Genomic DNA, 21,491 nt, shown 5'->3' with positions numbered 1-21,491 from the left:
GTGAATCGGATCAGCGGTCGTGCCTGGATTCGTGCTGTATTCTCGGTTGTTCTAAAAAGTGCGGTGAACTCAGTAGTGTGTTGTTCTGTCCACATTGGCGGATGAACCCGCGTTCAGAGCCGTTTCAGAGCCATAATGAAACCGGATGTTGTATACATCACTAGGTTCCACAATGTTTTTTAAAAGAATCGTTTTCTGAAAAATGACACGTTTTGAGTTCCAATGCAATTTGGCAGTGCATTGTGCATGCCAGGGCTAAAAATATTAATATTTAAGCCAATAATTTTATATAATAGATATTTTTAGTGAGCAATTTTTTAAAATCATAAATTGATTTCAGAAAAGACCAGTTTGTGATGGTTTTGACAGGTCCTCTTCAAAACACCATCAATGTATTAAATAATAAAATAATGTCTTTATTCAACCAGCAGTTGGCTAGATAGTATAAAATGTTGTCGTTTGTAAGGAAGGACGCCATTTTCTTGTTCCAGTAACCACTCCTCCTTATTTCGGAGATTACAGCCAATCAGCGCAGCGAATTCAAAACAGGAAGTGGCGTTTTGAGCGTATCAACCAATCGCAGCAGGAGAAAAAACAGAACCTCTGCCCATTTAGCGCACTTATTCGTCTCGTCTGTGACGTACCGGCAGGCTTTGTGTTCTTTCAATATATCTCGTTGAATATATTTCCATATAGACTATAATCCGGTAAGTATTTTCTTTTACAATTACGACCGTATTTGCGCTTTAATTCACGCGTTAGATGGCCCTCGTTCGTTATGTGCGCAGGACCGTATGCGGAGTGCGCACTCAGTAGGCGACGCGCGAGGGGGTTGCTGCATTATTTGTGACTGAGTTTTTGTAATAGACATAGAGCTGGGTCTCTGTCCGACCCAGTTTGTATTTTCAGCCCTATTTTCTGTATTGTTCACACATCTAAGGCTCGTGCTTTTGCTCTGATCAGTCAGATCATTCAGTCTCAGACAGTGCATATCTGTGACCAGGAACTACTTTTCTCTTCGCCCCTGTCGGTTAGATGAAATCATTACGCGTACTTACACACTTTTTTTGGGAGATTTTTAGGAAGTGATGCGGCAGCGTTCTGAATATCTATCAAATGTTAACTCAATTAATGCAGGATTTTTTGTTTGTTTGTTTGTTTGTTTATAATGTATATAAATACAAAATATACCATAATTTATGTTTTATTTATTTACTTATTTTTATAATTTACAGGATGAAGGGATTTTTTAAACGACAGTCTTGACGTTGAAACTGGTCGGACCCGATTCCTGTCGGAACGTGAATATTGTGAGGGTCTTCACTTCAAATGTTTTTCACCTGTCGAATTTAAAATGAAACCATAAAATGTTTTGATTTATGATTAGATAATGCTCCAAATGTCATTTGTAGCTTTACGGTTTATAGGTTTTTAAAACATGTTTACTGTGTTAAAGAAACATGGATTCGGATTTGTTTATGGAGTGTGAGGAGGAGGAGCTGGAGCCATGGCAACAGCAGTCTATGGATGAACCAGCCGGAAATGCTGAAAGCAGTACTCCCACCGGTGTGTCTTTTTATGTAATATTTATAATAAAAGAGAAATTTAACGAAGTATTTTTAAATTATCTTTTTAACTTTTAATAATGATAGATATTCTTAATAGGTTTTACTTTAATAATAATTTTAACATCATTATAACATCTAAAACTTGTCATCATCCAATGTTAAGTGACTTCCACTCCAGCCCCGGTGGTTGATGTTCCGGCTCCGCCTAAGACCATGGTGATCCCAAGCCTAACTTCTGTAGTAAATACAGCAAACACAGTTCCGCTGATCACAAACACAAGTGAGTCTTCTTTTCTTTAATCATTATTTACTTATTCAAATGATGTTGCAGAACACCAATTAATTATGACGAATCATCGATTTGTCTTTTTAATTTAATAATTCAACAAAAATACTTGTTTTAAAGAAATGCAAATGACAAAATACTATTCTTTTAATTATAAATTAATTGAAAAATAAAGCAGTTTTTTTATGATTAGTGTGCTATACACTCACCAGCCACTTTATTAGGTACACCTTACTAGTACCGAGTTGGACCCCCTTTTGCCTTCAGAACTGCCTTAATCCTTCATGGCATCGATTCAACAAGGTACTTGAATTATTCCTCAGAGATTTTGATCCATATTGACATGATCGCATCACACAGTTGCTGCAGATTTGTCGGCTGCACATCCATGATGAATCTCTCATTCCACCGCATCCCAAAGGTGCTCTATTGGATTGAGTTTTGGTGACTGTGGAGGCCATTTGAGTACAGTGAACTCATTGTCATGTTCAAGAAACCAGTCTTAGATGATTCTCGCTTTATGACATGGTGCGTTATCCTGCTGGAAATAGCCATCAGAAGATGGGTACACTGTGGTCATAAAGGAATGGACACGGTCAGCAACAATACTCAGGTAGGCTGTGGTGCTGACACGATGCTCATTTGATACTAATGGGCCCAAAGTGTGCCAAGAGAATATCCCCCAAACCTTTACATCGCCATCACCAGCCTGAACCGCTGATACAAGGCAGGAAGGATTCATGCTTTCATGTTGTTGATGCCAAATTCTGCCTCTACCATTCGAATGTCGCTGCAAAATTGGAGATTCATCAAACTAAACAAGGTTTTTTTCAATCTTCTATTGTCCAATTTTGGTGAGCCTGTGCGAATTGTAGCCTCAGTTTCCTGTTCTTAGCTGACAGGAGTGGCACCCGGTGTGGTCCTCTACTGCTGTAGCCCATCCGCCACAAGGTTGGACGTGTTGTGTTTTCAGAGATGCTCTTTTGCGTACCTCGGTTGTAACGAGTGGTTATTTGAGTTACTGTTGCTGTTCTATCAGCTACAAGTCTGGCCATTCTCCTCTGACCTCCGGCATCAACAAGGCATTTGCGCCCACAGAACTGCCACTCGCTGGATATTTTCTCTTTTTCGGACCATTCTCTGTAAACCCTAGTGATTTTTGTGTGTGAAAATCCCAGTAGATCAGCAGTTTCTGAAATACTCAGATCAGCCTGTCTGGCACCAACAAGCATGCCACGTTCAAAGTCACTTAAATCACCTTTCTTCCCCATTCTGATGCTCTGTTTGAACTGCAGTAAATCGTCTTGACCATGTCTACATGCCTAAATGCATTGAGTTGCTGCCATGTGATTGGCTGATTAGAAATTTGCATTAACGAGCTGTTGGACAGGTGTACCTAATAAAGTGGCCAGTGAGTGTATGTTGCAATTGTTTTAAAATCATACGTTCCGTATGATTGAACTTCAGCTAAATATATTAATTCAGCTAAATACATCACTTATAATCCATGTCAAACTTAAGGAGGTTATGCGCACATGCTGATTTCTGCTAAATGAACACTTTTTACACATTTTGGCTGTACAATTACAGAGCAATAGCATTTTTGGAGCTATAACTTTTGCAAACTGTTTTCTAACGTTTTCTCATATTTTTGTAGCAAATAAAAACTTTTCAGTACATTGTTGCGTAAACATTCTTAGAAAGGGAGCACAAATTACAAAAGTTGTACATGAATGCAGTCTTGTTGACATTCAGCCTGCATTAGTCTTGGTGATCAGTCATTTATTTTTTCAGTTACTCAACGTGCTGTCGTGCCGACTGAGATCCCTAAAGCAGTGCAAGGGCAGCCGGTCATCTTGGCACCAGGAGGAGGAGGACTGGGCACTGTGGCTCTGTCACAGGTTCTCCTGCCTGGAACATCTATTGCCAATGTTACCAACAGTCAGCCGATCTACTTTACCACACAGGTGCTGCCATTTTATCTTAAAGATTCCAGCACATTACTGTTGTCTGAAAAAATGTTAATCTATGTGTGTCCTCCTATCTTATACAGGGTCTTCCTGTCCAGAATATCCAGCCTGGCCAGGGTCCAATGAGCTTAGTGCTGAATGTTCAACAAGGCCAAACTGTTCGACCCATTACTCTACTCCAGGGTATGTCAGTGTGCTCCTGTTGTGGTCTTACGCTATAGTTCTGTGCATTAATTAACAGTGTTTTCTTTGACTTTTTTTAAGCACCTGGCACACAAATTTTTAAACCAGCCCTCGGAGCAACCCAAATAATTACCCAGCCTGCTCAAATAAGGGCTGGAGCTCCAGTTGCAAACAGAGCCCAAACGCCTAGTACTTTCAGCACAGTGCAGATCCCTGCTACTCTCACTTTTCGTACCACAAACGCAGTCACCCCAACAGCTGCCAGTTCTCTACCCATCGTTTCTACTACAACCATTACTCAGCCTACCAGAACCACTACTAAAATTGGTAAGAATAAGAATTTAATTGGGCTTTTTAAAGTTAGATTTTTAATGCCTGATTCATACTACACAATATTGTTTTCTATTTATGTATTAATTCTTGTTATTAGTTATTTATTTTTATTTTCATTCAGAAGGCAGAACTAGTGACTGGCTTTCAAAAACAAGAGCCAACAAAGGCTAATGAAACCGCATGTTAACTATTTTAACTAGTTGTCTTGTCAGAAAAAAAAAACTAATTGAAAGAATTCAATCAAACTTAATTGAAATTGAATTGTCTCTTTCATTTTGTCATGTTTATGGAAGCTGTGTGTGGAAGAGCTTCTGTGTTCCTATTGGTCAGCATCACAGATGTGACAAATAATTATGAAGGGTCTTAAAAAATAAACTTTTCAGTCTTTCTATCACTAAGTTGTGAAGCATCTCAGATGTTGTCCAGTAGGTTGTTTTCACATGACGAAATTTGCCGAAATTCAGATGGAGGGCAGGAAGTGATTCTTCTACATAGGAATCACTATCAGAACATCAAAATATATTTCTGTTTCACGTTGTTTATAATTGTTTAAATCAGCCAAAATAAGAAATGCTGAACAGCTTTCATAGACTTCCAAAAGTTTTGCTCATAAAGGGGGGAGAGTTCAAGCAACTGGCTGATAAACGGAAGAAAAGGCGACATGTAACAAGCTACATGTAACAAATGCGAAAATTCGTTTGACAGCATTAATAAATAATATATACAGGCCTAACTATGTGTATAAATGTGTTAGTGTGTTATATAAAAATCAGATACAAACATCACCACACTTATACAAAATCCAGGAGACTATAAATAGCGTACCCTGCCATGTAATCGCTGCAATGAAATCTCCCTCTTGTTTTGCAATAATCCATGTCTTTACTGCCGTTTTGGCGAAATAAACGACCGTAAGGTGAACACCTTAGCATCAGTGAAGTCCCCCCTTACAAAAATCGATAAATAATAGTGTAGACTATGCGTCCACACTATTGTATGCTTTCATCTGTTATTTCGTGATGTCTGGAAGATATCAGCGTGGAAAAAACTTTTATAGTAATTTATAATAAACATGTTTTTGAACAACTTAGTAAACTGTATAATGTGTACAACTTTTTGTTAATGAATGCTACAGAATACTATAGTATGGTAAAGTGATAAACTAATAAATAACATTAGTGTAAACTGTGGTGCATTGTGATGGTGTATTTTAGTGAAGAGAACTGAACCTGTTGAATAATTTGTTTATTACTACTGTTGTGTTGTACCACAGCAATAATATAATTACTACGACAGTTTAATTCAAGTAATTATCTTTAATATGCTTCCAAACACTATAGTATTTACTATAGTAACGTAATCGCCTCGATTACAGGCAAATATATTTTACTTCAGTAGAAAACTCGGCGCTCTTCATGGTATAAAGATCATGCCCAACATAAGTGTTTATTTTCTATTTATATCTCTTTTGGAATCTATGTATTTTTTTTGGTCAGTTATCTACAAAATAAACAAAAACAATTACATTTTAGGTGAGGTGATGGGCAAATAGTTTTTTCAATAATAAAGGAATCATTAATTAAATTCAAGCAGGCCTATTATAACATAAAATATAGTATTTCTGAAAATTGTCTTTATTTCATGAATTTGAGTTATGAATTACAGTATCGCTATACTACTTGGTATCACAAAACTTCAGCTGGTATAGTATCATAACATGAATTAATGGTATCACGACAACCCTAGTCTGAACCAGATATAAGAGACATTTGCAGTAAAATTAAATAATTTAAAATTAAGTTTTGTAAATGCCTGCCATTCTTCTACAAGATAAAAATAAAGGAATCAAGTATTTACTTTAATAATTCTTTGCTACTTTATTGTGTATTTTTCACAGTTGCTTGGCCAATCAGCATTCAGGATTACAAGGATCTGTTTTAAAATTGAATTTATTTCTATTTACAGTGACAATAAAGCAAGGAAATGGACCCTTAGACATGCAAAACCTAATGAATCTTGTGAAGTCTGTGAACCTTCCTGGTGGGGCTCAGGCGCAGACATTTGTAGTCATGAGCAATCAAAATACCAAAAACGGTCCTGTTGTTTCCTCTGCTGTTCCTATCATCTCACAAAATGTCATCCAAAGTAAGTTTGTTGTTCTGATTATTGCATTGATTTTATATTAGAGTAAAGCCATGCTGATAAATTCCAAATTATTCTCTTGCAGCGATCCCACTTCCAAATGCAACATCATCAACAACCACTCATTTGTGTCCTCGTTGTGGAGCTCAGTTCAGAATGATTGAGGCTCTACGGGGTCATATGTGTGTAAGTACATACTTTGTGAGGATTCTGTAAATGTGTTTGGTCACCTAAAAAACGAATCTCTTTCTCTCTTAGTTTTGCTGCCCAGATCTGGTCCACATGACTGAAACAAGCAGTACCCCAACAGCTGTGAAACCCCCAGCAACACCACCTAAGAGTGCCTCTGTTGTGCCTAGTGCCAAGCTGGATAGCCCACCTAGCAAAACAGGAGATAGTCATCCCAGACTCGTTATGCTGGTTGATGATTTTTACTACGGCACATTTGAGGGAAATCGAGTCTATGTACCAATGGACAACTCAAAAGAACCGTTATCATTCAGATGCCTGACCTGTAGCAAGAAACTGAAGAATAATATTAGGTATGTTGATGGACGGACATTAGAATTCTTATGCTGCGTTCACACCAGATGCGGAAGAATCGTTAAGCGTGAGTGATTTACATATTAAGTCAATGCAAAGACCAGAATAGACATCCTGGGGCATGATACGCGCGAATGATACAATTAGCATGGATGAAGCGGCGCGAGTTGAGTGTTTTGCGCGATTGACGCGTGTTTCGCACGAATCGCTCCTGCCGACACCAACAGTTCATCAAACTGGGCTCGGCTCAGTCAGAAGCACAGCTGAAAGCTTCCATCATCCAGGTATAGTTTCTGGAGGAGTTTATGAGCTCACAGAGCTGGGTGCACCTCTGAAAGCATCCAGTGGACTCAGACACGGCTCCAAACGAATCAACACTGTTTTCCTAAAGCACATAAACACAGCTATTCTCTCAATAAAATTCATGTTGGCAACGAAGCTAGAGTCACCGGGCAGACAGAAGCTCTGCCCATCACGTGAATCCGCATCTATTGTGAAGTGAATTTGACGCGCCAATGAAGCAGATTCGATGTCTATTTACACACAAATAGCGCAATTTATCTGCACTTGCCGCGTCTGGTGTGAACACAGCATTATACTGCATTCACACCAGATACGGCACACGTGGTGCTTCAGACTGAGCTGAGCCCAGTTTTATCAACTTTTGTCTGGTGTCGGCAAGAGGATTTCCCCTCAGGACATCAACAACAGGCACTACGTCATGATCACTCCCTTACAAGAGCAAGCTCCTGATTGATTAACACGGTGTAAATGTCCGCTGAAGTTCAGATTTTCCAACTCAAGAAATTCGCTCAACAAAATCCATAACTCACACCTCTTCATCCGTGTCTGGTGTGATGGCAGCATTAGTATAAATATCTAGTCGAAGATGATAGGTTTCGTTTTAAGGAAATTCCTAGTCTTTGCTTTGCTTTTCTTTCATATGTTGGAACTGTGCCATTAGTGATCATTTGTTCTCTTTGAAGACTTATGAACCATATGAGGTACCATGTTGAACTGGATCAGCAAAATGGGGAGATGGACAACCACACATCCTGTCAGCATTGTTACCGTCGCTTTCCCACACCGTTTCGTCTGCAGTGCCACCTGGAGAGTGTCCATACGTCCATTGAGTCATCTAGTAAGAACTATTTTTATTTTATTAATCTTTATGTTTGAAGGTGCCATACACATCATTGGTTTTAAAAGTTAAATTGTTCTCTGATATCTACATAGTAGGTTTATGGCTTCGGTAAGTTAAAAAAAATCCAGAAACAGTTTTTAAGCACATTTATTACTCCATAAACAACTCATAGAATCAGAAGGTCCATGATTGACTATATATGGCTAGTGTTGTGAATATTAATAAGCTCCGCTCTGATGTGCCACTCTTACAGACAGACACACACAGAGCGTTATCACAGACAAATATAAACCCAATCAGAGTAACGTTAACCTATTTTGCTCACCAGATCTGTTGTGGATAAAGGCTAAATTATAATTAAAGATGACAAAAGAGAGTGATTGAGATGTATGGTGTTGTATTTTGAAGCTATAGTCAAAGAAAACACCGCCAGGAATTACAGTTTTTCCCAGTCACTTTGGTGCATTTCTCACAACATTATTTACATTTGCACAACAGTTATTGCATTCCTCAAAACAATTAGTACAAACTGCAAAACCTAGTTGATAACTTACAAAAGCGTGTCACTTGCTCAAAATAGATTGCTCATTCCTCAAAAGAAAGTATTCATGTCAATGAAAGTGTCAGTGTCATCAAAATGAAAAGTCCTGACACCATTGTTTATGAACAAGATAGTCAAATGGCTGTCTTGTTTTCATTATGACCGTTTACTCTGAAATTTTTTTCCAATGCAAAAAAAGTCAGATTTTGGTGACACTTGCTGAAAATGCTCAAGACAGCACTATATACTATTAGCACAGCCATTTGAAAACTACAGTAAAGTTAGACATCACTGCATTTAGTGCGGTATCAGAGTACAAGATACTGAATATGTATGTTTCACATGCATATGCTCTTTGCAATTCTAATTTATTTACAGCATTGTGTAAAAGAATAAATACACCCTCATTTACAACAAACATAAACTTCCTTTGAGTAGAGCTGTGCACAACTGTAAACAATATTGCAGTACATATTGGAACTGAACCTACAACATACATAGGTGTGTAAGTCATTCATTAAATTGTTCAACTTAGAAGACATTTTCAGAAAAAAAAGATTCATTTTTTTTTATAAAATTAGCTTGACAGATTTTGACAATTAGTTCAACATTTGTGTATATAATGACTCATATAATGAAATGAGTACTATTAGTTTTATATGGAATGACTATTCAGCATTCACAAGTTTAGTTAATTTTGACTGACATGATATAAGCAAATGATAATGTTAAAAACAGCAGAGAGTTGTATGAAAGCAATTGATGCATGTTCAAAAGTATTTGCAATTTCTTGGAAGGAAGAGGAGAAACTGCTACTATGATGTGCACAAATGACTAGATGTTTTGAGAAATGCATTAACTGTTGTGCAAATGTAAATAGTGTTGTGAGAAATGCACAAAAGCGACTGAGAAAAACTGTAATATCAACCTCTGCATGAACAGATAACAGTTGAGCTGAGTGTTTGTTAAAACAATACGCATCAAATTTCACTATAAACATGATAAATTAACAAACGATGTAACTAAACACACCTTATGCCACTTCAGAGTGGAGATGAATACATGTACAGCATAATCTGTAAATCTTGCATTTTGCTTCCTGAGGCGATATTGAAACATGTCTCGTGCTGTCGTTGCCCAGTAATGCACATTAAAAAATTTAGAGCTCACGTTTTCAAATTAAAAGTCCCACATACATAGTAAATCAAATATACGCTTAAAAATAACTAAGGGAGGAAAATTATCATTGTTGTCTTAATAGAAAACGTTATTGCTTATCAAACGCACCATGAGGTGTGCATATTAACGATTTCAGAGCTTTTTTAATTACCTCAGAGCTGTTCATCAGGCCCGGATGAACGACCCAAATTAGCCATACATGTAAATGCGGAGGGCATGGCCCGTGAGTCTCGTCACAGTTTTGTCTTCTGATTGGCCCATTGTCCACCTGTGTTTTACACTCGTGGAATTTACATGAAAATGAGGGAACGGTGGTGTCTGTGGCTCACAGTATGCCAATTTCCATATATTGCTCTTTTATTATTCTACTATGCTTTGATATATCCAGATTTTCATTATAGGGTATTGTAAAGGCATAAACTGCAGTTCTAGAATTAGCGGTCTGTAAGATTAAAAAAAATAAAAATAAAGAATGTTCAACAAAGCTACATTTGTTTGATGAATAATAAAATAAAAATCTGTATATATATATATATATATATATAGATAGATAGATAGATAGATAGATAGATAGATAGATAGATAGATAGATAGATAGATAGATAGATAGATAGATAGATAGATAGATAGATAGATAGATAGATAGATAGATAGATATTACAAAAACAATGTGTTTGATATACTGGTTATGCCAGTTAGAACCTGTTTAGACTGAGTTCTTCAACAGACACACACTCTTATCAGGCACACTAGTTTATTTGTCTAAATTCAAATATGGAAGGTTCACTGGGGCAATGTTCAGTCCCAACAAATGTTCAGTAATGTGCATCATTGTTCTGCAATGCTGCAGCGATAGTAAATGATAAAAGTTTGTATTTTGGTTTGCCACAGTGTCTATAAACTGCAGGACGTTCAATTTGTCAGCCGTTTAAGTAATTGTTGTGCTTTTGTGTTCAGCCAAGTGTAAGATATGTGAGTGGTCCTTTGAGAGTGAGCCAGTGTTCCTGCAGCACATGAAGAACTCCCACAAACCCGGAGAGATGCCTTATGTGTGCCAGGTAAATTAAATTATTTGACTGACAAATGGACGAATTGCAATGTTAATGGGAATATCACATATAATGCCTTTGACATTTTAAGGTGTGTGAATACCGTTCCTCCTTCTACTCTGATGTGTTTAACCACTTTCGGACCTGGCATGAGGATACCCGCCACCTTCTCTGCCAGTATTGCCTGAAGGTTTTCAAGCATTCCACCAGTTACCAGCAACACTACGTTCGTCATCAGGTGAGGATAGGAAGCATACAATTCTAATATAAGATAAAATGAATTATTGCATATAAACATTCAACCGTTTCACCAGGTTTTAATTTCATCAATGTTAAAAAAATATATTTTACAGTTCTAAATGGTCCTCATCATTTTTTTTTAGCATTGGAATCTTTGATTGATTTTAATGAAGCCTTTATCCTAAACAGTGATTACGCTCATATGTAGCATTGGAATGTTTAAAAGAGCACTGCACTTTTTTTGGAAATGGGCTCATTTCAACTGCGCTAGAGTTAAACAGTTGAGTTTTACCATTTTTAAATCCGTTTAGCTGAGCTCTGGGTCACTTTTAAGCTTAACTTAGCATAAATCATGTAATTGGATGTGACCATCATCATCATGGAGCTTTGTTGATTATTACAGCAGAATGAAAGTATAGTTCTTAGCCATACCAACCTTGAAAATAGCAACTTTTTACACAAGACCTGGAGATTGGCTGAATAGATTCAAAATTCAAAATTGTATTTCCAAAAAAAAGAGGAGTGTTCCTTTAAGTCTTCCTAGTCAATCGGGTTACTCTAAACCTTTTCTCTAAGACTTATGATAAGATGGAGATGGGGCGATGTGGATGTTATTAGATACTAAAAATGACTACAACAGCATACAATAGTCATTGACAAAAAAGATGACATAAAAATGTAGTCAAAAAGATGAATAACTTATCATTCATTAATTTTCCTTTGGCTTAGTCTCTATTTCAGAGGCTGCCACAGCGGAATGAACAACTAACTATTCTAGCATATGTTTTACGCAGCGGATGCCCTTCCAGCCACAGCCCAGTTTTGGGAAACACACTTATACACTACAGACAATTTAGTTTATTCAATTCACCTATAGCACATATCTTTGGACTGTGGGGGAAACCGGAGCACTTGGAGGAAACCCACGCGAAGACGGGGAGAACATGCAAACTCCAAACAGAAATGCCAACTGGCCCAGCCAGGACTCGAACCAGTAACTTTCTTGCTGTGAGGGGATTGTGCTAACCAATGAGCCACCGTGCTGCAATCTTTATTTATTAGATGAGAGGATCAGAGCATGCACATTCATAGATTTCAGTCATGTTAATGATGCAGCGGATATGTCAAGTTTCTGTTTGTTTTAACACAGGCAACAAACATTTTTCATCTTTATTTTTGTTGAGGAAAAAACACTGCTTTCACCTCCTGCAGAATATTTGGAACATTTGTCTTGCTTTAGTAATCAGTAAAAACATTAAATGTGTATTTATTTATTTATTTATTCATTCATTCATCATTGCTTGCCTTAACAGACAAACTTAATTTATACAATTATGTGGTTGTTCTATTTTTCTTCAGAAATCAACGGTTTACCACTGTAACAAATGCCGTCTTCAGTTCCTATTCACAAAGGACAAAGTTGAGCATAAAATAAATCACCACAGGACTTTCCGAAAGCCCCGTGAATTGGACGGACTGCAGCCTGGAACAAAAGTAAAATCTTTGTTCATTTGTTTATGTGAGAGTAAATTTGCAACAAGTGCAAAAATATAGTTTAATGCATTATATTAATTCTTCATATCCAGGTGACCATTAGGGCATATGTTGGGAAAAAACCACCAGGTCAGGCATCTTCAAAAGCATCCACTAATATTCAGAAGAATAGTAATAGCAGTTCACAATCGACAACTCTGAGTGGCGAACAGCAATCAGAACAACAGCAACAACCTGGGAAGAAACAGGTCAGCAAGATGTTTCAGTTCCTGTCCAAGTTCCAAGAGCAGAGGTAAGCTCATGTTATGAGATAAGAAATAAACTGGTCCATTTATACTGGAAATTACAACTCTGAAGTATTTCGTTTTGGTTCTCTTCTTTCCAGGGCTCAACTGGGCAGACATAAGTGTGTGGAGTGCACTTTTGACATTCCAGACTTTGCGAATCACTACCCTACTTATGTTCACTGTTCACTCTGCTTCTATAGCACATGCTGTTCTCGTGCTTATGCAAATCACATGATCAAGTAAGTTGAGTCATGTATATATTTTCGCATCATTTTATATACAGATGAAGTCAGAATTATTAGCCCCCCTGTTTATTTTTTTTCCCAATTTCTGTTTAACGGAGAGAAGATTTTTTCAACACATTTCTAAACATTTTTAATAACTCATTTCTAATAACTAATTTTTTTATCTTTGCCATGACGACAGTACATAATATTTTACTAGATATTTTTCAAGACACTTCTACACAGCTTAAAGTGACATTTAAAAGGATAACTAGGTTAATTAGGTTTACTAGGCAGGTTAGGGTAATGAGGCAAGTTATTGTATAACGATGGTTTGTTCTGTAGACAATCGAAAAAAAAAAAAATAGCTTAAAGGGGCTAATAGTTTTGTCCTTAAAATGGCTTTTAAAAAAATTTAAAAATGCTTTTATTCTAGCTGAAATAAAACAAATAAGACTTACTCCAGAAGAAAAAATATTATCAGACATACTGTGAAACTTTCCTTGCTTTGTAAAACATCATTTGTGAAATATTTAAAAAAGAAAAAAAATTAAAAGAAGGACTAATAATTTTGACTTCAACTATATATATATATATATATATATATATATATATATATATATATATATATATATATATATATATATATATATATATAGTTGAAGTCAAAATTATTAGCCCTTCTTTTAATTTTTTTTCTTTTTTAAATATTTCACAAATGATGATAAATAATTTCAACTATATATATATATATATATATATATATATATATATATATATATATATATATATATATATATATATATATATATATATATATATATATATATATATATATATATATATATTAGGGGTGCTCCGATCGATCGGCCAGGGATCGGTATCGGCTGACAATCAGATTTAATGACTCGATCGGTACTCGCTGATCTGGCCAATCTCATAAACTGATTGCAAGTGCTTGTTTATGAGTTTACAAGCAGAGGAGGTGCACTTGCGCACCCGTATATTATACATCAGCAGCTACAACATGCGAGGAGATTAATGATGCGCGGGGTGTGAGCTGCATGTCACTAGCTAAAATACATACAGATGCAGTGTAAACTCTGTTTATACAGTTTATTGGTGCGACTCACGCTAGTGATGGTCTCTTTGTTGCAACCATTGTATATCCAGTGTTTTGAGATGGTATGACACAATCAGAGCAATCGCCCCATCTATTGTTCAACCTTATGATCCTCTCAGAAGTTTCGCCAGTCTCCCACATAGTCATAGTGGCTCTGCGATGCCAGCAAATTAGATCAAGTACCTGTGAATCATGGCGATGAGAGTGAATGATCAAAAGAACAGATTGCGAGAGCCACAAGGATGTTCTAATCATTACAGTTGTTAGATTACATTAGTAGATCAGTAAAGATATCTCGGGTGCTGTGGGGCTCTCTGGAGCTGCGGTCATTGTGCTGCTATCAAGATGTAGATCAATAGTTGATTTGTTTAGACATTTTTATATATAAGAACTGAAAGTTCTATGTTTTTGACAATATTGCAAGTTCGCTAAAACTTGGCTAGAAATATTTTTTTATAGAATATATTTTTTTTAAATATATATACTTTTAACTTGTAATATACTTATTGCAATAAACAGTAGTTTATAGACCTATATCCTGCTACTGACCATGATATGTCTACTCTGAATGGTCATAAGAAGTGATCACATGCAACATCCCTCATTTATTCTTAGTTACAGAGAAATCTCTACTTCAGTAGGCCTATTATACTTCAAAGGAAAATGTGCTTCATGTAACGCATGATGACCATGACAAGAAATCGGTACTCTGTATCGGTTGTAAAAATCCTGACCGCAGCATCCCTTTATTTATATATATATATATATATATATATATATATATATATATATATATATATATATATATATATATATATATATATATATATATATATATATATATATATATATATATATTCTTCTGCACTATAATGATCAAACTGTACATGAGAAAACAGTTTTATTTGAAATTGCAGCTTGAATTTTAGTTTGACATGCAGTCAATGTAACTTATTGCAATTATTTTTTTTTTTCAGCAATCATGTTCCTGGAAGGGCTCCAAAACCTTCTAAAAAAAGCCCTCCAAGGTAATGTATTATTATTTGGATTTTATCTTCTGTTTTGCTCAGTCTAAAACTGTACCTTATGGGTATTTTGTTGTTTTTTGTAGCGTTGTGAAGCTGAGTTGTGCAGGTTGTGAATACTCCACTGCTCATGGAAATTTGATGGCCAAACATCTCATCAAGTTCCCTGCTCACTCCTACTGTTTATTCATGCGCAAAGGTGGGTGTTCTCCAGCTCAGTAGAACATTACTGCAAACTTGCATTTTACTGCATTTCTCTTACTGCATGGGCCTCTTAACCTGCATGCTCGTTTTTCTTTTTCTGCTTTCTTACTTCTGTAGTTAGAGGGTATCCAACTCTGTTGTAGGTGTCTTTAATTGCATGATTATACTAATACAGTGTAGACACAAAAGTAAAAATACAGTAAACCAAATTACTGGCATCATGGCGTATTCATCTAATTAAACCTTGTCACTTACAACTACTCACTTATCATTGTGTCTTAACCTCTTATATGTGCAAAGGGCTCGATTCGTACCCCCTGCTTACCACTGCATATGTATTTTCACAGATTGAATGTTATTTATCCTGTTGATAGACACCTACAATAAAGAAGGATTACTTAGTAAACACATATTCCGTGCATTCTTAGCTAAACTCAGACAATAGAGATACGTCAATGGCACTTGCAAAGTGGCCCGTCTTGAGTGATATCCCACAATATGTGATGCTCAGCAATCACAGGTGTGGGGTATGAGCTCAAGCTGTCCATTGTCAAAATGGACAAACATGGCCCCTTTGTACTTGGTGTGACTTTACAGGATTTACTGACAAGCCTTTGCGAGAGCACTCTGGATGTGTAAATGAGTATTTACAAAAATCTACCGCACACCACCTGAACTGGAGAATGTCAGAAGAAGTACAAAATAAAAATCCTAAAATGGATTAATTTAGAAACATGACGAATGAATAACGTCAAGGAGTAACCATCGGGGAGTTATCTGCTGCTTCTGAGCTGCTTGTTATTTTCTTTTTCAAAAGCTAACTGACCTATCAGAACTACATATACATTGAGCATGTTATAAAATGGATTATTGGTGATGGTAGAGACACCAAGGAGAAGACTAACTCTGTGTTCCTATAATCCCTCCCCTCCCCTACAGAGTGTTTGGAGACAGATATTGAGTTCTGCCATGTTGAGGAGGAGGTGGAGGGTCCACAAGGGGATGAAGCTAGTGATGTTGGGACACAGCCTGACTGGTTGTCCATGAAACAGTGGAATGTGCCCAAAGAGGAAGGAACAGTGCCAGAATTCATGGAAAGTTGTGGCCCACGGCATATAATGACCAGGAATCATGATGTCCTCGACTACTTCCAGGTTCTGTTTCCTGACGCCCTCTTTGAGCTGATTGTTTGTGAGACCAACGCCTATGCCACTTATTGCTGCTCTTCAGGGCAGGGGGACACATCCTGGCATCCTGTGTCTGTACAGGAAATCAAAGGCTTTTTTGGTCTGTCTATCCTTATGGGGCTTCAAAACCTGGTGGAGCCAGACTCGTACTGGACGTGGGAACAACACCAAGGCCGCTATGGCTCTAGAACATGGGAGCTGGTTTACAGGACCATGTCGGTCAATCGCTTTAAGCAGATCAGCACTTACATCCGAATGAGCAGCATGCTTGTGGAGAATGACAGCCAGAGTGCTGACAAGTTGTCATTTTTTCAGCCGATGCTCAGCATCCTGGAGAAAAGTATGCAAGAGGCCTACAGGCCTAACAAGTGCTTGACAATTGATCAAGCTTTCCTACCAAGCCACGATAAGGGAACAGCTCAGGAGAAGAGTAAAAATTCTCAGCCAAAGATATGGCTACTGTGTGACTCAAAGTCAGGCTTTTGCCATAAACTGCTGGTCTCAACACGACAGGAGAAGCACAAAGACTTAGGAAGATCAGTTGTGCCACATCTCACAGAGGGCCTTGTGGGTAAACATCACAATATCTTCTTGTCCAGCTCACTTGCCTCTGTGCAACTCATGAAGGAGCTCTATGATAGTGGTATATACTGCTCCAGCTCTGTCCTGCCTCAAAGTGCAGTTTTGCCCAAGGAGTTTTGGGACGAACCTCCACTGGAAAATCCAGGCAATTTTAGACAGTATGAGTTCGCCCCACTTCTTGCCACTAGATGGAAAGATACCAAAGAGTTGGTATGCCTCTCCACAAATGCTAACGCAGGCCAGGCAGATGTGGTGTGGAGGAGGTCTCCTACTAAAATGGGTGAGCTTTGTACCATTGAAAGACCACAGGCCTTCAAGCTGCTCCAAGACAACATGCGGGGAGTCGATATCTGTAATCAGCTGCTGACATGCAATCAACTTGGTGGGTTAGATCTTGACACCAACTGGCGGCGTCTCTTCTGGTTCTTTGTAAACTTGAGCGTCATCAACTCTTTTATTGTCTTACGAGAGACCCGCAAAGACAACCCACCAGTGTGGCTCCCAGGGGGTCACTTTTCCCAAGCCATTTTCCGTAAACGTCTGGGCTACCAGCTTGCCAAGTGTGCCGAAAGACACACTCTCCAGAACCAAATCCACAATAGCATACTTGAGCAACAGACTGTAAAAAAAGAAAGTCAAGAGGTGCAAGAAGAGGTGCAAGAAGAGGTCAGACATCGATTAGGCAAAATAACTCAAAGGACGAGGAGATGTAAAGTTTGCAACTTGAAAAACATACGCCATGAGAGCATGTATGGCTGCACCGCCTGCCATGTGAATCTGTGCAAACGTTCTCGCTGCTTCTGGGAGTTCCATGGTTTCCCAACTAACTATCAAGGTTATAAAACTCAAATACTGATATTAAATATTTATAAATGTTTTATGAATGCTTGTTTTAGTTATATGTTATACATAATTAATACATTTACAGTTTTAACAGCTTTTTAAATGGCATGTATTAAAGTGGTAATTAAATATTTTAACACATTCACTGTCTTAAAATATTATAATTGATGTTAATTTTTTTGTACAGGTAGTGCTAAAGTTGGATTCGTTGACTCTAAGAGGTATGTATCTTTAAAAAATGAAATTAGTTTCTTAGTTATACTTAAGTCAAATAATTGCAATCTGTGATGTATTCTTCCCCACATTTTTCATGTTATACAGATTTTGGAAAGTGACACATTATTTCCCTTCCAGGGACGGCACAGAGCCTGGACTTAAATATAAAACAGAAATGTTGGAAAGAGGCCAGGCCAAATCCTCAGTGGACATCAGTAATGTTTCACAGGGTGCCACTGCTGGCCAGGACGAAGACGTGGACCAAGAAATGGCTCCTCTGGAAGACGAAGACACAGAAACAGACACTGATACAGTTGAAAGCAGTGAGGAAGTCCCACATCGAACAGTGGCTGGTGAGAAGGAAAAGGGACCACTAAACAAGCCAACACAGCCTGTGAAAAACAGAGAGGAGTCTCTGACTATTCACCAGCGGCGAATACTTCTCCTTGCACTATGTGCTGGGATCCAAAAAGCAGCTAAAGAGATGGACACCAAACCCCAGCTCATCAAGACCTGGATTCAAGACAAAGAGGAACAGTTAAATGAATGCTGCAGCAGTATCTGCGGAGAGGCTGTTGATCGTCTAGTGGAGTGGGTTTTGACACAACGGGAACAGCAGCGTCCTATCAATGAGGCGAGATTGTTTGAAAAAGCTTCAGAGCTTCAAAGCCAAACCAATGAAACCAGTTCATTCCGTATTTCATACGAGTGGGCTGTGAACTTCATGATGCAGCACCAACTGGGCTTGGATACCTGTTTCACAGTACAAAGAGAACTCCCTAGTACCATGGAAGAGAACTGTCGTTGCTTCACAGAATTGGTGCACGGTGAAATTAAGACCAACAACGTCCCACAGTGTGTCATTGGGGTTATGGACCAGCTTTCTGTGTTTGTGGACATCAATTTGTTGAATGAGAAAAACAAAGTAAAAAGAGACACCGCTATTCAGTTTACCGGGTCTGGGAAGCCTTTCGTAAAGATTTACCTTGCAATGCTTGCAAATGGTACGATGCTACCTGCAGCACTCTTCACGAGTCACACTACAAGCACACTGAGTAGCACACCAGACACAGTCCTGATTATGGCCAAAGAGGAAGGTTACAAGGCAACGGAAGAGCTAGAAGTTTGGGCCACCAAAGTGTGGAAACAGCATCTCGACTCGCAGAATGAGAACGAAGCACTGCTGGTTTTGGATAGTCATCATTGCCAGACATCTGAGTCCATCATTTCAACAGTCAGTAGCACCAAAACTTTCCTTCCAACCATTCCGGCTGGTTGTACATGCCGACATCAACCTTTAGAGATGTGCGTACGCCCTGTGCTCCAAAGGTTATTTTTAACTCGTTGGGCACAAGAGCCTACAGATTTAGTTCAGCCTAAAGACCTGATGCAGCTTCTCGTCTCTTGGTTAGACAAGGCCATGTCTTGCTTCTCTAGTAGGCCTGAATTTATTCAACATTCATTTTGCTTGGCTCATCTGCTTCCGGATCAGGAGACACATACAGATTTGCCTGGTACTTCAGTGGAGTTGTTAAATATACTCTCAGAGGCCACACTGGGACCAGAAGTAGTAGATCTCGATTCAGCAGATGAAGAAGAGCCAATGGACACCCATTCTGTAGACAACGTAACTGAGAAAATAGATCTTACAGAGGAGCAAGAGGATACGGAAAATGAAATGAACGATGACAAAACAAAAAACACAGAACAACAAAAGGAAACAAATGAAGAATGTTTGGATATAGCAAGCGAGTCCACAGATTTCTCACATTCGTCGCCTGAGCATGAGACCCCTTCACATAATTCTGAACCAGATCATTTGTCGGAATCTGGTCTGGATGCTAACACTGACCAAACGGATTCAGCAAACAGGTGATATTTGATCTACTAACAGACGCTGGTAGCTTTAACAGGACAGGCCTTGCTGAATGTGACTGTGGTTATTTACAGCCTAATGTTTGGTGGCGTGAAGATGGAAAAAAAACGTTTTTTAATCTTAAATACTGTATAGATTTATAGGATAGACATTGCATGATTGGGATTTGCTAAGTTTTTCTACCTACTTTTATTTGGGTTGTTTATTCAATAGCATACATTAATACAAAAGCTCCCAGTGGTCGACTTTTTTTGTCTGTTGACAGACAATATTTACTTCTATTCCACATTCTCTGGAAGTACATCACAGGTTTTTGCCTGCTTATTTCAGTTATTTTGAAGGTGTAATGGGAGAAGTTTCAGTTTGATAAGCCAGCTGCGACCTCTATTGAGTAGTTTGACTCAAGCAAGTGGGTATTGGGTGGTTTGGTGAAAGCATTGTTTGTTTATTTTTTGTTGTTGTTGTTGTCCTGCTCCTCTTTTACGGTTCATGTGTGTCCAACACAGGTTGAGTATCAAAAATCACGGATTAAATCTGTTAACATTTGAAATGAAGAACGATACAAATGCTGTTTTGAATAATTCTATTTAAAATTATTTATTCAATGATTGATCGTAAATTATAGGCTATTATTCCATAGCTTTACAGAGTCTGTTTGACATCCACCCTTATTACATTTTATGACAATGCTAAAGTTCAGCTTGTAATATTGGTTGACAGATTGGCTTACAGCACTTCCATTTTGGTTATTTATGTAGATACCATATACGTTTACCATTGAGAGAGACTGTAGAGCATTGATATCGAATGGAGTGTGATCACCGAGTATACATTCAGTACTGATTTCAGCATCTGAGTTTACTGTAGCGACCACATGATGGTGTCACTACACTCCAGGTGTCATCCATTGACATTCAATTCAAAAAGGTTCTGAAGTATTCTGAATTGGTGCATTTCCATGTTTGTAAAGGTGCGTACTTTGATTTCGTCTCTGTTTGCTGCAGCAATTTTGTGTATAATTTCTATGTTGTGGGACTTCTTGTACAGTCTGATTGCGAAGGTAAGTGGATGTTTATAGAAATGAGGGTCTTTTGAATGTGCTATTTTGATTAAACTGCAAAGAGGACTAATGAATAATTGATAATTGAAGAAAAGGTGTTGCATATGTGACCCCATTTTTTTTTGACAATTTCTTGTGAATAAAATTTAATAAACCAGGTGTGCGTAAAGCCCTCTCACTTTTCCTCTTACT

General features: G+C 37.9%; 1 protein-coding gene across 3 annotated transcripts; it reads left to right on the top strand.

Annotated features, from left to right (window-relative positions):
* Positions 1–612: 612 nt before the first annotated feature.
* pogzb (pogo transposable element derived with ZNF domain b) lies at positions 613–21,468 on the top strand. Of its 3 annotated transcripts, none has more exons than XM_056474904.1 (21): positions 613–707; positions 1,236–1,301; positions 1,457–1,566; positions 1,732–1,848; positions 3,649–3,821; positions 3,908–4,007; positions 4,089–4,334; positions 6,306–6,485; positions 6,568–6,668; positions 6,741–7,024; positions 8,012–8,166; positions 10,847–10,947; positions 11,030–11,176; positions 12,538–12,672; positions 12,765–12,964; positions 13,058–13,198; positions 15,284–15,334; positions 15,418–15,530; positions 16,475–18,139; positions 18,335–18,368; positions 18,469–21,468. In XM_056474904.1, the coding sequence occupies exons 3-21, from the start codon at positions 1,461–1,463 to the stop codon at positions 20,237–20,239; spliced, it is 5,820 nt and encodes a 1,939-aa protein (XP_056330879.1). In that variant the 5' UTR covers positions 613–707; positions 1,236–1,301; positions 1,457–1,460; the 3' UTR covers positions 20,240–21,468. The 3 variants fall into 3 exon arrangements, with proteins under 3 accessions (XP_056330879.1, XP_056330880.1, XP_056330878.1); XM_056474905.1 differs by having other exon boundaries at positions 1,236–1,310; positions 18,502–21,468; XM_056474903.1 differs by having other exon boundaries at positions 1,236–1,310.
* Positions 21,469–21,491: the final 23 nt, after the last annotated feature.

Source organism: Danio aesculapii, chromosome 16 (genome assembly GCF_903798145.1).
Source record: "Danio aesculapii chromosome 16, fDanAes4.1, whole genome shotgun sequence".
NCBI lineage: Eukaryota > Metazoa > Chordata > Actinopteri > Cypriniformes > Danionidae > Danio > Danio aesculapii.
The sequence above is the reverse complement of the archived record's forward strand: the minus strand, read 5'-3'. Positions and strand labels throughout refer to the sequence as shown.